Source organism: Podarcis melisellensis, assembly GCF_964234715.1.
Source record: "Podarcis melisellensis genome assembly, chromosome: 6".
In the NCBI taxonomy this organism is placed as follows: domain Eukaryota; kingdom Metazoa; phylum Chordata; class Lepidosauria; order Squamata; family Lacertidae; genus Podarcis; species Podarcis melisellensis.
The window spans coordinates 67,334,354-67,350,025 of record NC_138538.1 but is presented as its reverse complement, the minus strand read 5'-3'; the positions used below and the strand labels follow the sequence as shown (position 1 = coordinate 67,350,025).

At 42.5% G+C, this 15,672-nt stretch overlaps 1 protein-coding gene and 1 long non-coding RNA gene across 18 annotated transcripts in view; one reads left to right on the top strand and one right to left on the bottom strand.

Moving 5' to 3' along the window:
- Positions 1-15,672, top strand: part of LOC309371552 — a 34,081-nt gene that overhangs the window by 10,373 nt on the left and 8,036 nt on the right. The window contains exon 2 of the long non-coding RNA XR_014169189.1: positions 11,018-11,043. This is a non-coding gene — a long non-coding RNA (uncharacterized lncRNA). The remainder of the gene's footprint in view (positions 1-11,017; positions 11,044-15,672) is intronic.
- The window catches only part of ADGRL2 (adhesion G protein-coupled receptor L2), a 244,508-nt gene continuing 242,409 nt past the window's right edge, over positions 13,574-15,672 (bottom strand). For 11 of the 17 annotated variants that reach the window (XM_081914094.1, XM_081914083.1, XM_081914095.1 and 8 more), the window contains one exon: positions 13,574-15,018. In XM_081914094.1, the coding sequence (XP_081770220.1) occupies positions 14,264-15,018 (755 nt within the window). In that variant the 3' untranslated portion in view covers positions 13,574-14,263. The remainder of the gene's footprint in view (positions 15,019-15,672) is intronic. The other 6 variants (XM_081914087.1, XM_081914088.1, XM_081914090.1 and 3 more) reach the window with 2 other exon arrangements.

The following is a 15,672-nucleotide window of genomic DNA, read 5'->3' as shown; positions in this document are numbered from 1 at the left end:
GGTGATCCTCAGGGTCCTTTCCAACTGTATGATTCTGTGATCAGGCTTTGGCCTATAATGCGTGCAGATTCCAGCTCCTACTAAAATGTGCACATCTCCAAAGGGTCAGGATGGATGAGCCCAAAGCTTTCTCCTCCTGCCATGGAAGCAACTTGCATACTAGGGCAACTAGTGGTTTTTGGAAAGGTTCACATCATGACATTTCGAGGCAATGCTGTTTGGTTTGTCTTGCTGTTTGCCTGCAACCCGTATGTCATTTCATCCCTATCAAGGTCCACTGGGAGGAAATAGTGTCCTATGTCACCTTGGTCATAGACGAGATCCCATGAAATCATCCAGAATATTGTAATGCTGCATCATACATAGAAAGGAACATTAGGTGGGGAACAGTCTGTAACCTAGGCAATGAGAGATGTTATGGTCAGCAGGGAGAGGGAGGTTTCGGAGAGTGTGTGTCTGTCTACATCACTTGTGTGAGAAGTTCCATTAATGAAAGCTGGCTGCTGGCATGCCATCAGAACAAACTCTGAGGTGAAAGTAAAACCTGGGATCTGAACTCTGGCTGAGGCTCATAAATGAAATGGAGGCTCAAACTGTGCATTAAGTGGAGTGACATTATTCTTTCCTCTGTGTTTTCAAACTCAAAGCAGCCTGGGCAGGCTCCAGGCAGTAAAAGCGGGCAGGCAGGCATAGCCCTTTCCCATCAGGCTCTTTTCCACGTCAAAATTGTACTCACTAAGCTGCCTTTTCATTCATAAATTAGCATGAGGGTGGTGGGATATGAGGACTCTTCCTTTCTCTAAAGATGAAGTAATAGTTTGGGGAGAGTATTTTTAAATGAAAAAGGACCTAGGGCAGGTTTAGCTGCAAGCACCCCAACCCTTTGAATTTTTTGTTATTGATTATATTCAATTTCTATGCTGGATACTGCCATGAATGGATTTGACCCTAAAGGACAGCCTACGATATTTTAAATAAATTTAATAAATATGGCCGGCAGACTCCTAAACCATGTAACACCATATGCGTATATCTACCTAGAAGCAAATCCCATTGAGTTCAGTGGGACTTAAACCCAAATAAATGGGCATAGGATTAAGAATCATAATGTACCGTTTTGAGCCTAAGTGTTTGTGTGCATTAAGCTTCAATGGGTTGGCAGCTTGAGGATGACTAATGGTGTTGTCTCTATAGATGGGATGTGGGTGGTGCTGTGGTCTAAACCACTGAGCCTCTAGGGCTTGCCGATCAGAAGGTTGGTGGTTCGAATCATTGAGATGGGGTGAGCTCTTGTTGCTTTGTCCCAGCTTCTGCCAACCTAGCAGTTCAAAAGCACACCAGCGCAAGTATATAAATAGATACTGCTCTGGCGGGAAGGTAAATGGCATTTCTGTGCGCTCTGGCACTCATCATGGTGTCCCGTTGCGCCAGAAGCATTTTAGTCATGATGGCCATATGACCCAGAAACTGGTCTGTGGACAAACTCCGGCTCCCTCAACCAGAAAAGCGAGATAAGCGCTGCGCCCCATAGTCACCTTTCACTGGACTTAACCATCCAGGGGTCCTTTATCTTTTACCTTTGTCTGTAAAGACAACAGAGAACCTGCTGAGAAAATGGACTGCAACACCCTTTGTGTGGAAGAAGCAGTGTAGAGTTTGGTGTGCTTGTCCCGGGCTTGTGATTGTCAAGCATAAACAATATTTATAGCTGGGGTAGGCAATTGCCTTCTCAATCTGGCCCGTGGATGGTCTGGGAATCAGCGTGTTTTTACATTAGTAGAATGTGTTCTTTTATTTAAAATGCATCTCTGGGTTATTTGTGGGGCATAGGAATTCGTTCATTTTTTCCCTCCAAATTATAGTCCAGCCCACCACATGGTCTGAGGGATGGTGGACTGCCCCACGGCTGAAAAAGGTTGCTGACCCCTGTTTATAGCGATGTGGCCGAAAGTTGAAAATAGGCAGGTTTGAATCTACGGTACTAGCCTTGTAAAATACATGTGGCTTGCATCCAACAGCCCTAAGCAACTGTCCTGCACTCCCCTCAAAATCTGTCCTCAGGAGCAATCTGGAGCAGAGTTGGGGAGGACTTGGGGCGCACGCAGGCTGAGAAGAAGTGGGAAAGTCCTGTTTCACAAGTGGAAATCCTTGAGTTGAGAGGATGTATACTTAGCACTATGCTGGATTCAAGCCTGATATTGAGTTCTCAGTTCTGTGTCTTAACAAACGTGAATAGTCTTGTCATTCAGACAGCCTTCTTGCTGGCATGTTGTTTTCTACGTGCAGGTTATTTTATCCTGAAGAGTCACAACGTGCCTACAGCAGTGGTCTGGGCTCCTAAAGCAACTTCCAGTGTGGCTACTTTCTCATGTTTTGTACCCTCACAAACTCCTCCCTCCCAGATCTCTTTAGATAACAAAATATTGAATCTAGGATCTCATCCGTTCTGTCTGGTCTATTGATTTTCTTCTTGAGGCATGCAGCCCAGTGGCACCTCAAGATCAAACCGTGCCATATTAATGGTCTCAATACTGCTGCAGGTAGTCTGAAAGAAGAGATACAACTCATCATTGAGGCACTGGAACCTGGCGGATGTTTCCTAATCTCTTCCTTTCTTTTTTTAAAAAAAAGTGTTTTAAAAGGTAATGGGATAAGAGATTTACTTAACAGAAGTGAATGCCTTCAGGTTAAAGTTGTTTGTTAAGAAGACTCAATGCAATTTATTATAGTTTAGCTTGCTTAAAAAAAAAACCCCAGTTATTCAACTATCAGTACTGTCTTGGTAAATGGATAGCACAGAGGGGAGAATCCTGAATGAGCTCAATAACCTTTTCTTGAACATTTACCATCAAATGAAGCTTTTAAAAACGAACATAAAAGTAGCATGATTCGAAATTGAAGGATGCGTTAATAAAAACGCTTGACTCTAGAGTTAGTAGAAATAAATGAAAGAAAAGCCTCAACTTCTACAATTCAAGGAGCTCATCTGAAATGTTGGCTGTACAACAGCACCTAAACCCCGCCTCCTCTATTTCTTATTTTAGAAAATAATTATCAGTGTGTCCGTCCGTTAAGGTTAACAAACAAAGCTATGTTAGTTCCAAAACTAGCACAGGAAAAGAAAGCGGGAGAAGATGAGTACAGAAGACACAGCTGGGAAAACAGCAGATAAACTCTTACAGGAAAGGATCTAGATCAGGGAAAAGAACAGAAAACCTTCAGTTACCATTGCAAGGAATTTAGTGACATTAACAATAAAGCTCAAATCTGCATTCCAGGTTTGATCCAATATTATTAAAATGCTCCTCAAGGGCAATGAATGTTGGAGCTGTCTTCTGCAAGAATAAGTTCTCTTGAGATACTCTTTCTAGAAAGATGCTTTCTTGAAGGACACAAACTCTGGGATTCAGGGCTTTTGAAATACACTTGGCTTTGGGGGATCTTTCCCCCTGCAGAATAAATGCTAAATCAATACCAATTTGTAAGGCGGCGCCTCTGTTTGTGCTTCTCCATTCTAGGACCACTTCTAAAGGTAAAAGGTAAAGGACCCCTGGACGGTTAAGGCGACTATGGGGTTGCAGCGTTCATCTCACTTTCAGGCCAAAGAAGCCGGCGTTTGTCCGCAGACAGCTTTCCAGGTCATGTGGCCAGCATGACTAAACTGCTTCTGGCGTGATGGAATCCAGAGCGCACGGAAATGCTGTTTACCTTCCCACCGCAGCAGTACCCATTTATCTACTTGCACTGGTGTGTTTTTGAACTGCTAGGTTGGTAGGAGCTGAGACAGAGCAACGGGAGCTCACCCTGTTGTGCGGATTTGAACCGCTGACCTGATCAGCAAGCTCAAGAGGTTTGGTGGTTTAGACCACAGCGCCACCTGTGTCCCTAAGGACGACTTCTACTCCCAACAGCTGGCAACTCATGAACGGTTATGCTGGTGGCTCAGTTTCACTGCTTCAGGGCACAAGTGTATGGCAGGCACCAGACATCTGAATGGTACTGCATGCCAGTGGTGAAATATTTTATAGGGGAACAGTTAGGACCTGAGGTGTCAGCTTGTGAGGGTGATGGGCGGACGTCACGTGTGTGAGGCCGTGACCTCCCAACATTGCACACGTGAGCATCGTACCTGCTTCTCTAAAGCTAGGCAGAAGCCTCCTAGACTTTGGGAAGAAGGTGCAGGCTTTTAATACTCTAATTTACTGGGAACATTTAGGGGCCTAGCCTAGTCCCCCTAGTCCACTGATCACACACCACTGTTGCATGCAGATGTATTCTGGTGTCTGGGACGTGATCACCACAATCCCTTCACTGTTTAGGTCCAGATGTTTGCCGCGGAACTTCCGTGTCAAGTCTGCTTGGGATCGCAACTTACTGTAGCAAATGGAACCTGACATTCCCACGGCTGTGTGTAGTGACACAGTCTGCCATAACCCACATGCGATGGAAGCAGGTGCTAATTAAAATTGCAAGCTAGAGGGAGCATGAATTAAGGAGACAAAGAGCACAGAAGCCAGAACAGAATAATCTGTGAGCAAGTCGGCCTTGATTTTCTAATTCACAATCGCCCCAGAAATTGTTAGATGAAATGTACTTAAATACAGCATCTATCACTCCATAGAACAATCACCAGGACAGCATGTAATTAGAGCCCTCTTTAACTATAAGCAGCATGGGGCATTTTCTCATCTCCAGGCACTTGTCCCTGAAGTGATGGCGAAATCCCAGGCAATAGTGCGGTCTGAAAGATACGCTTCCTTCTTTACTCCTCCTTACACACACACACATATATCTGACACAGAGGCACCATTTCATAATTTTGAAGTTTAATGAGACTCAGTCATTATGGTGCAGTTCTTCAGCCACGCTGGGTGCATGACTCGTGTATTGAAAAAAGACGAGGCAAACACTCAGCGTTCCGTGTATTGTGAGATTCTACCAAAAAGCACATTTTCACAATGTTCAACTTCCAAAACATTTCCCCCCTCCCAAAGCAAGTTTCTAGCCCTCTTGGCGATTGCATAAATATTCTTGAAACAGTGTGGTTAATGCATGGTGAAATATTGCTGCTAAAAAGAAAATATTCCCTAGTTAGGAGATGGGACTTTGTATAGCATATTAGCATTTCTAGTAACTACAGTGGAACCTCGGAAGCCGAACGCCTTTGAACTCAGATGTTTCATCTCCTGAACGATCGAAAACTGGAAGTGATTGTTCCGGTTTTTGAATGATTATCGGAAGCCGAAGGTCTGACGCGGCTTCCAATTGGCTGCAGGATGCTCTTGCAGCCAATTGGGAGCCGTGCCTTGGTTTTCGAACTGTTCCGGAAGTCGAATAGACTCCCGAAATGGGTTAAACTGTCAAAAACCAAGCTACGACTGTAGTAGAAGCAGAATGAATTATGTATAGAAGAACGTATGCAACACAAGATATGAGAAATAAGAGGCTAGATCACACCAACAAGATTTTGTTCCCACAATGGCTGAGCAGTTGCTTATGGGAAGCTGACAAGGACAGAACACCTTAGCACTCGCCTGCATATTCTCCCTAGTAACTAGTATTCAGAATAATAGTACCCACCAACAAAGGTACTGGAGGCTATATCCATCGTGACTGTAAGACCACCTTATCCTCCATTAATAACTCTTCCCCCCCCCCCAGACACTTGTTTGGTTTGGCGGCCCCTTTCTGCATCTTTTCCAGTTCCACAGTATCTCTTCTGAGATGCAGCCACCAGAACTTCACGCTGTTTGTGTAAATGCGCTTATGAATTAATTGTTGTTGTATTTGGGGGGGGGGGTACCCTGGTGCCACCTGTACGTTAACTGCAGGTGTGAATAGCATAGGCAGAAGGCAGCCTCTTTGAGAACCATTTTTAAATGCTTGTGCAAGCACACACAGGCAAACACAGCTAAGGTTGGTTCTGTTTCATTGCTTCCAACTCCTGTCAGTGATGCATAGAATCACAGCCTATTTTATGGTGCTCGGAGTAAGTAGCCTTGAGGAACAAAGTTTGTGTGAGGCGGGAATAGGTGTTATTTTGTCTCAGAACATCGAAAAAGCCTTACTAAGGAAAATGAGGCATGGCGCATTGCTAAGGAAAATGGGGGTGAGAGGGCAATTAGAACACCCCTCCCCAATGGTAGAATTAATGTCATACATCGAAAGCCCCATGATACCACTTGAAACCAGCAGAGATTGGATCGCCACTTTTCAAGGATGCTGTAGTGGAATTGCTGCATCAGCAGGGCTTTGGTCTCGAGGACCACTGACATTCCTTCCAATTCTGTGGGCCCTTAAGCACTGTACATTTAAAGCAGCAGCATACCACTTTAAATAAATGGCTCCCCCCAAATAATTACTTCTCAAAATTGTTAAGGGTGCTATGAGTTGCTAAAAGACCCCCGTTCCCCTCTCAGAATTCGCAGTTCCCAAGGTGGTTTAATCATCAATGCCCCTTCCCAGAGAACTCTGGTAATTGTACAGTGGTACCTCGGGTTAAATACTTAATTTGTTCCGGATGTCCGTTCTTAACCTGAAACTGTTCTTAACCTGAAGCACCACTTTAGCTAATGGGGCCTCCTGCTGCTGCTGCTGCTGCGCCGCCGGAGCACAATTTCTGTTCTCATCCTGAAGCAAAGTTCTTAACCTGAAGCACTGTTTCTGGGTTAGCGGAGTCTGTAACCTGAAGTGTATGTAACCTGAAGCGTATGTAATCCGACGTACCACTGTATTCTGCGGTGGGAATAGGAGTTTTCTAAGGCTTCCCAGCATCCTTAACAAACTACAGCTCCACAAATCATTTGGAGAAACATGGCTGTTTCTTTAGATATATGGTGCGAATGTGGATAATCTCGGTCTGCACTCAGTCAGACCCCGCCATGCCTGTCTACAGCCAGCCCAAGGGGTGCCCCTTCCACCTCCTCAGTCTCAGTTTTGTCCTTGTAGAGGGAGGCAGATGGGGTTAAATCAGTTGGTTCCCCCATTATGGGCTTCTGGCTCTGCTGATCATTGGCTCTGGGCTTTGCCTGTTGGCCTCCCTGCCTTCCACCCTACCAGTCCCAATGGGGACAAAGCACCACCACTGCTTGTGTTGTTCGGGGTGCCCATACTACTGCCTACCAGTCTCACAGCATTTACTAGAATGGGTCAGAAATATGCTTCTGCCTCCTTGCTTTCTCCAGTTTGCATCAGGGTGTAAAAGTGCAATAATCTTCCGCCAAGTCGAGGCTATAAACAGATGTTACCTCCACTGTGCAGGTGGGGAATGAAGTGTTCGACTCCATTAAGAAAGCTTACAGCTAGGACTGTCTATAGAATTCCTGCAAGACGTGTCTTGTAAAGTTTCATTCAAAAATGGCTAATGACCAATTGCCACACAAGGTGCAGGCTTTTAACACTATGAAAATAGAAATGGATGAAGAATGCTATTCCAAATAAATGGCAAGCAATCTTGCATAGCACACTGAAAGCAATCTGTGTGTCACTAATGTAGCCACTAAAGCCGCATTAAAAGGCAATTTTTAAAGCAAACAAAGACATCTTTCTCAGGGTTTCCATGAGGTCAAGGTCAGATCTTTCTGTTTCTCCAAAGCAGGTAGAATTATGCCTGTAGTAAAACGAATACTTTTGCACAGCAGGCTTTGGAACAGGCTTTTTCGCTCAATGGTAGACAGAAAAATACCTGGTTCAATAGCTGGAGTTCCCAGTTTAAGGACCAGGTAGCGGGTGAGAGGGGCAAACCATACCTGCAACCTTTCTCAAGGCTTTCCCAAGCTGATGCTCTCCTGATGTATCTGATAACATCCATCATTCCTGACTACTGACCATGCAGGGGTGGATGGGGGTTGGGAATCCAGGTAATCTGGAGGACACAAAGTTGTAGAAGGCCGTCCTAGATAGCTGCTGCCAGTCAGAGTAGATAATATCAAGTTAGATGGAGAAAGATTCTGTCCTGGTCTATGGCAGCTCCTCTGTTCTTGCCTGTTTATTAAAATATTAATGTGCCATCTTTTAGGAGTAAACTTCCTTACTGTGTCTTCCAATTAAAGACCTGAATACAGTGGTGCCCCGCAAGACGAACGCCTCGCAAGACGAAAAACCCGCTAGACGAAAGGGTTTTCCGTTTTGGAGGCGCTTCGCAAAACGAATTCCCCTATGGGGTTGCTTCGCAAGACGGAAAAAATCTTGCATCCCCCCGCGGGTTTTTTTTGCTTTTTTCACCCTTTTCTTAAGCCGCTAAGCCGCTTATCAGCTGTTCCGCTGATAAGCCGCTTAACAGCTGATCGCTGGAAGCCGCTTGACAGCTGTAGCGCTAATCCGCTAAGCTGTCAATGGGCTTGCTTCGCAAGATGAAAAAACCGCTAGACGAAGAGCCTCACGGAACGGATTAATTTCGTCTTGCGAGGCACCACTGTATAATCACAGGTAAAATAACAAAACCAGCAGCTAATGAGATGAGCAGCCAATGCAGAGTTACTGCAGTTTAACAGAAACCAATAGCAACAGAAACCCAATCAACAAAAACCTCCTTCAGGCAATTAAGCCAAGGAGAAAAAGTAGATGTTCAGATCTTTCAATATTAGCCCATTGTTCCAGAGGGATAGTGGCCTGTCAGTGTTTGAAAAGAAGCAGAGACGTAATAGAGTCAAAAGGGATGTTGGCATACTTTGGCATGAATAAAATAAATTTAAAAATAAAACATTTGGAAGTTCTATGACACACTATAGCATAAAAAGTACCTTATAATTCATAGCTCATTTAATGTTACACAGACTTGAGGTAGGGAAAGGTGAAGTGCCACGCAATATTTTGTCTTTGTAATGCAAAGCCTTCTATATCCAGGGCCAGCCTGCACTGAAGAGAAAGGGCCCATTACTGGCTTGGCAAAGCCTGGGCGGTGGAAATTACTGGGGGAGCACTGAGCTGCGTTTGTTGGCCGCCTTGTGTGGTTGCATGCAAGAGGTGGAAACAAAGCCTGTGAAATACTGTTCCCCAACCAAGCAATGGCAGGGTGAGGCAGGCAAGGAGCTCAGAGGGCACAAGCTGTAGTCACATGGAAGTTTATTCCACTTTCACAAAACTCTTCATTTTCATGTTGTATTTCAGCCTTCACACACAGTGAAAGGCATTTTGGGAACTATTGTGGAATATATCACACTCATTTTCATACTATTTGCAAACACTCCCCTCCCCGCCCCCGGAAGCAAGTAACATGGAAGTGAGCACATCATCTGAAAGCTCAAATATAATGTGGAACTTAAGTTAGGGAAAAGTTATGAAAAGGAAATAAACGGCCATGTGACTCCAGCTACAGTGTGGTTTATTTCCACCCTTCCGATTCTTGAGATGACAACCAGTTATAGTCTTCCTGTCTCCATGCTGCATTTATTATTTGTTTTTAACAAATACTTGGACTACTGCAATGCGCTCTACGTGGGGCTACCTTTGAAGGTGACCCAGAAACTACAACTAATCCAGAATGCGGCAGCTAGACTGGTGACTGGGAGCGGCCCCCGAGACCATATAACACCGGTCTTGAAAGACCTACATTGGCTCCCATTACGTTTCCGAGCACAATTCAAAGTGTTGGTGCTGACCTTTAAAGCCCTAAATGGCCTCGGTCCAGTATATCTGAAGGAGCGTCTCCTCCCCCATCGTTCTGCCCGGACACTGAGGTCCAGCTCCGAGGGCCTTCTGGCGGTTCCCTCACTGCGAGAGGCCAAGTTACAGGGAACCAGGCAGAGGGCCTTCTCGGTAGTGGCGCCCGCCCTGTGGAACGCCCTCCCATCAGATGTCAAAGCGATAAACATCTACCTGACATTCAGAAGACATCTGAAGGCAGCCCTGTTCAGGGAAGTTTTTAATACGTGATATTTTAATGTATCTTTCATCTTTGTTGGAAGCCGCCCAGAGTGGCTGGGGAAACCCAACCAGATGGGCGGGGTACAAATAATAAATTATTATTATTATTATTATTATTATTATTATTATTATTATTATTTATGCAATGTTGCTACATAACTTAGTTTTCCTTGTTTTCCCACTAAGTTAAATGATCCTGGTTAAGATTCCCCCAATTCGAGATATGCTGTGGCTATTAAGAGTTTTGCCTTCAGAATTCCATGGATGCTTTTTTCTTTTCTTTAAAAGGTGACAAATACATTTCATAGATTACAAACAAGATCTCGAACTAATGTCAAAGTCATTAGCAAGGAGTAGCCGGATGTCCTCGTCCTTTAACTACAATGATTCCTTGTGGATGCATACTCCCTCTTTGTTGCAGCGCTCTTGTAAGCGTTGAATGCCAGGTTTTTAAAAACCACATACCTACACACACCAAGCAAAGCAATATATCATTCCCTTACCATTTTCTGAATTTTACTTGAGCGTTTTGTTTAGTTCCGAATTTCCTTGTACCGCCAGAGCACTCATCCCAGCCCCATGGCAATAAATAAATTCTGCAAAAACTGTAGCAGAGCTATTTTCTCGCACTATTTATCCATGGTGGTTTGTGTAATTAAAAAACAATAACAATAAGAACGTTGTATTATTTTAAGCACATCAAACTAACTGCAGATTTCTTTATAACAAAGGTGGCAAAAAGAGAGAAACTATTCAGTTAGTTAGCATCCTAAACAATCAATGAATAATAGAGCATTAAATAAGTGATCACCAAATGAACACAACTCTTATGAATTAAATATGCCTGTAAATTCTGTTTGGTCTTATCTGTTTCCATTTGTTTTTTCCACTCTTCCTTTTCTGTTCTTTTTTGTTCAGCTAGCTTCTAGCACGGATGTTTAACTTAATCTTGTTTAGCACCATATATATTGATAATTTCTCTACATAATTAATAGCAATTGTCGTAATAAGAAACAGTTAACAAAATAATTGTATAATTCTCAAGCCTTTATCGGCTCACTTCCTTTACATAGTTCTTTCGTTGTCAGTTGGTTTTGACTGCTACAGCAGCGGTGAAGATTCGAATGAACCGTCTTTTTTCTCTCTTTTGTAGGCTCATGGAAACCAGTTGTATATGATGTAAGTACACTTTATTTATTAGCTTTATTTATTTATTATTTGTTGTTACCCTCAAAGAGCTCAGGGCACCTTACAACACATGGCTTATGGGAATTCATTCTGGGCAGTTCACAGGACCAGATCTGCTAACTGCATCATGTGCCTCTAACATTCTGCACTAACGCTCAAACAATGTGCTACCAATTGCATTCCCCACATGCCACAATATGGCAAAACTTAATAGCCATAGGTTGCATTTATACAAAAAGACTAGGTCATAATGAGGAAAGACTTGGACAACTGGTTGTCCTCCCAACAAAGATGTTCATATAAGATGCTTTGGATATTAATGATTCCCAGGCCCTTAAGCACAGATGACAGCTGTGTCGTAATCCTAGCTTATGACCCATATTAATTTATGGTTTACCCCAGGGGTCAGCAAACTTTTTCAGCAGGGGGCTGGTCCACTGTCCCTCAGACCTTGTGGGGGGCCGGACTATATTTTGAAAGGGGGGGAAATGAACTAATTCCTATGCCCCACAAATAACTCAGAGATGCTTTTTAAATAAAAGAACACATTCCACTCATGTAAAAACATGCTGATTCCCAGACAGTCTGCGGGCCGGATTGAGAAGGCGATTGAGAATGCAGCCCCCGGGCATTAGTTTGCCTACCTATGGTTTACCCCATATAGCCACCAAGTACTTTGACTATGAAGTGCACACAGACGTAAGGATCAAGGAGGGTGTTACTGATTTCCTTGCAAAAAAATAAGGCCAGGTGAGCTTAGGAAATCATTCTGATCTGAAGCAACCCCTAACTCATGATGAAACTCAGTGTGTATTTGCTGGTCTTTCCTTAGGCATGCATAGCAGCTATAAATCACAAAAGCTTTCTTTTGATGAAATCCCATTAATCAATATGTAAAGGCCATTGGGAAGTTAAGGAACGCAAGCCAATGGCGCTTCTGTAGAACTTCCTGGTGGATTGTACCAAATAGCTGTAATTAAGGAAAATGCTGGCAAAATGAATATATAAAAGTACCTGTGTGAATTTGATTTTTCTAACAATCAGGGCTGCAACAACAAAAGTGGTGAGCACGGAGGGAAGAATTCAACAATTTAGCAAAAAATCAGTATATAATACTTAAATCCAAGCTTTTGCAAATGAAAACCCGGAATCTCGAATAATCTATGGGCAAATTAGTGAAAAGGAATGAACAGACACTTCCAAAGTAGTGCATCCGAAATTAAATCCCGCTTCATGCTATAAAGCTTTGGGCAAAGTATCAGCTTCCTGCCTCGATTCCCCATCTGCTAATAGTAGTAATAACAGAAACTCTAATTTGCATATCACAAAAGACTGCTGTGATTTACCATATTTTGCAAGGCCCTGAATATTCACGGCACTCCTATAAAAGCTGCAATATTAGTATTTTTTCTCTCCCTGCAACAAGAGCTTATCTTTATCACTAATTATAGCCATATAATTACAGTTGCCTGAAATATGACTGCAGAGTTTGCATCCTTTTTTATTTTTAATAAATCATATTCCTATTTGAATTTTTTAAAAAAATCTGTTATGTAAATGGAGGAGACTGCCGAACACTTTTGTAACAGAGCTCATGTTTCTGATCTTGATCATATGTGACTATGACTAGAATATCAAGTAGCAGCAATGACCTCTATTCAATAGAGATATATAGGCAGCTCCTACACCAGACCTGTCCATATAAACTGAGAACTGTAAGGGAGTGATGCTAAGCTGAATTTAGCCAGCTCACACGGTGAATAATCGAGCTTATGACTCATATGTAAGAAAGAGCGTTTTACCTATTTGGAAAAAAAATTCACATTTATTTACTGTCAAACAGGTGTTAAACTTTACATTGGATATTAGTGATGGGCTCATTATTAACAGGTTTACACAAAGGGATTGAAAAAAAGCAAAAAAAAAACCCTGAAACAATGTACATTTAATTAGATCTTTTATCATAAAATAAATTAATTACTAAATATAGGCAGGAGGAATATGGAAGAGTATTTATGTTTTCTCTTAGCTTAAAAAGGTCAGGCACCTTTAATTCATTAGTTTGTTTGAGATTCACTAGTATGTCTGTCCCTTTGGCCACTTCCCTTCCTTTCAGCCTTCCTCAAAAGAATGAAAAGGGAAGTGATTTATAACCTGATATAGATTTTTCTTTTTTTTAAAAAACAACAACAACCACCCAAATTTCATAGTGTGCAAGGCATGAAATTAATTGGCGTCTAAAAGAATTCTGCCCAGAAAAAAATATATGTTCTTTTGGCAATAAGAAATTTAAAACATAAGAAGAAATACTAACGTCAAAGCAGAGCACTGTTTACAGGGAAAAAGAAGTGAAAATGGATAGAACTTTTTAAACATGTTACGCTACTATGAACCAAGTGTAAAAGGGGGCGGGGGGGACGGACAGCTTGTAGCATATGTGCAACCAAGAGCGTTTTCACAATATTTTCTTCAAACTCTTTAAAATTATTTTAATGACAATTATATTTCTGTTTGGACACAAATGTATTTATTTATTTATTTAACCCTAGCAATAGAACAAAATATAATTTCTTTAGCCATTTTTTTTCATGAGAACAGTTCATTGTACAGTTGAGGAAATATATGAAATAAGGCCTGTGGCTTGATTGCTAGTGGTTAGACAGGTTTTCAATCTTTACCTTTATGGAAAAGATTTGCAGTGAACCGCAAACTGATGCAGAATCTCTCTCCTGCTTTTTGCAAGTCTTGTCAGGAATAGTAAGGTACAGTAAATTTGTCCCACAGGATTTTAGCGCCTACGTCTTGTATATAATACAATGCAGGCCTACAAAAAATGATGCAGCCATATTTACAAATTTAGTTCACAAACTGCTGCAGTAAAATGGCTGGAACGTGTGTGTGTGTGTGTGTGTGTGTGTGTGTATTTCACAATCTCTTTTACGTCAGCAGCAAGATATCTTAAAATACCTTGATGGTATCTCTTTTTTTTCTGTTTGTAACAAATAATTCTTTTAGTATACTCTGTGTATATACAAAGCTTTGTTTTATAAAAATTCACAGAACTGCAAGGTCCAGTCGTCTCCTTTACACGGGAGAAACCACAGGGACAACAGAAATTGTCGCTTCGAGCAGATATGAGGGAGCCTGCATGGGGCCAATTAAGTCTGTTTAATACTTGCAATGTGGCCTTCAGTATTCCTTTGCTACACTATTAAAGGCTTGTCACTAGTTGCATTTGTCCTTCCCTAACGTCCCCTTCCGGAATACATCCTTCCTTGTTAATGGGAATTATATAGCCGTCACTATTGCCCCTGCTGATTTGATAGTACATCTGAAGCTGATGGCCAGCTCCAAGGTTTGGCATGCTCTTGTAGTAAATGTCCTCATTCTCGCTCCTCCTGGAGGGAGAGAGGTCTTCCTCGATGTCGGGACTGCTCTCCGGGTAAGGAGAGTCTCTGAGGTTGGGCATGCTTGTATACAGAGAGTCTCTGTTGGGGGACTGGAGGTGGTCTTCAACTTCGGCCGTCAGCTGGGACACATAGCTGTCTGTTCCTTCCGTCTTCACTTTCTTCTGTGGCTGGTACAGAAGGGAGTGAGTCCGTTGGGGAATCAGAGGCGCCTCGAGTTCCTTTTGGTGCAGCTCCAGGCCGGCGTTGTCACTGTGCATCAGAGACGAAGCATCTGCTACAATGGCGTCGTCTTCGCTACTGCTCCCGCCGATCACAGCTTTGATTGGCAATGTGCGCTCTAGGTTGTGGTTCTTGCTGCTGCCCCGCAGGTTGTTGTGTACTAATTCCGAAATGATCATTTTCTCAAAGGCGGTGTCATTCAGGCTTAGCCCACAGTCTACAACTTGGACGCTGTCGTTGTAGTCTCCGTTGCGTAAAGAGTAGCTGTTGTTGAAATTACCATTTAGCGGTAGAGTATCCATGGCACTTGTATCCCTGGCATTGTTCAGTGAATGTCCTGAAACAGAAAAGGGACATCTTCGGGTTATTGCCAACACCAGAGCCCAACGTTCTTATTCTATAAAGGTCTTTAATGTAGTTCAGGACAAAGTTGTACTTGAAAGTAAGACTCGAGGAACGTGAGGAGGGGGATGGGACTTCCCCAAAAGTGTAAGGAGTTACGCACCTTATAGAAGAGAGAGAGAATTTTACAGAGTAATACTGCTTTTCCGTGGAGCGTCAATGATACTTTGAATTTAGGAATTTGAAAACAAATGGAAAAGGTTCAAATGCAACAATTTAGCACCCAGTTGTATAGTTCTTCCCTCAAGGAAAAGAATGGTCACTCCATGCACTTGCATATGTAATGCAAAGCAATTTATTCATCAACATTTATATTTTTAGTGCAACACCATGATTCGGGGGGGGGGGGGGAAATGAACGCAACATAATTTGTCCTAAACAACACTAAATTAAAAAAAGAAAAAAAGGAATCAGGTCACATACGAAACATAAGGCAAATGTGTAACAATAAACCCACGTAACTGGCAAGCAACTATTTTAATATATAGCATTTCTAACATTTCCTCTCGTGTGTGTGGTTTTTATTTATTTATCTGAAGATGGAGTAAAGAAAAGAATGGAAAAAAATGGACAAGTACATAGATTTCAT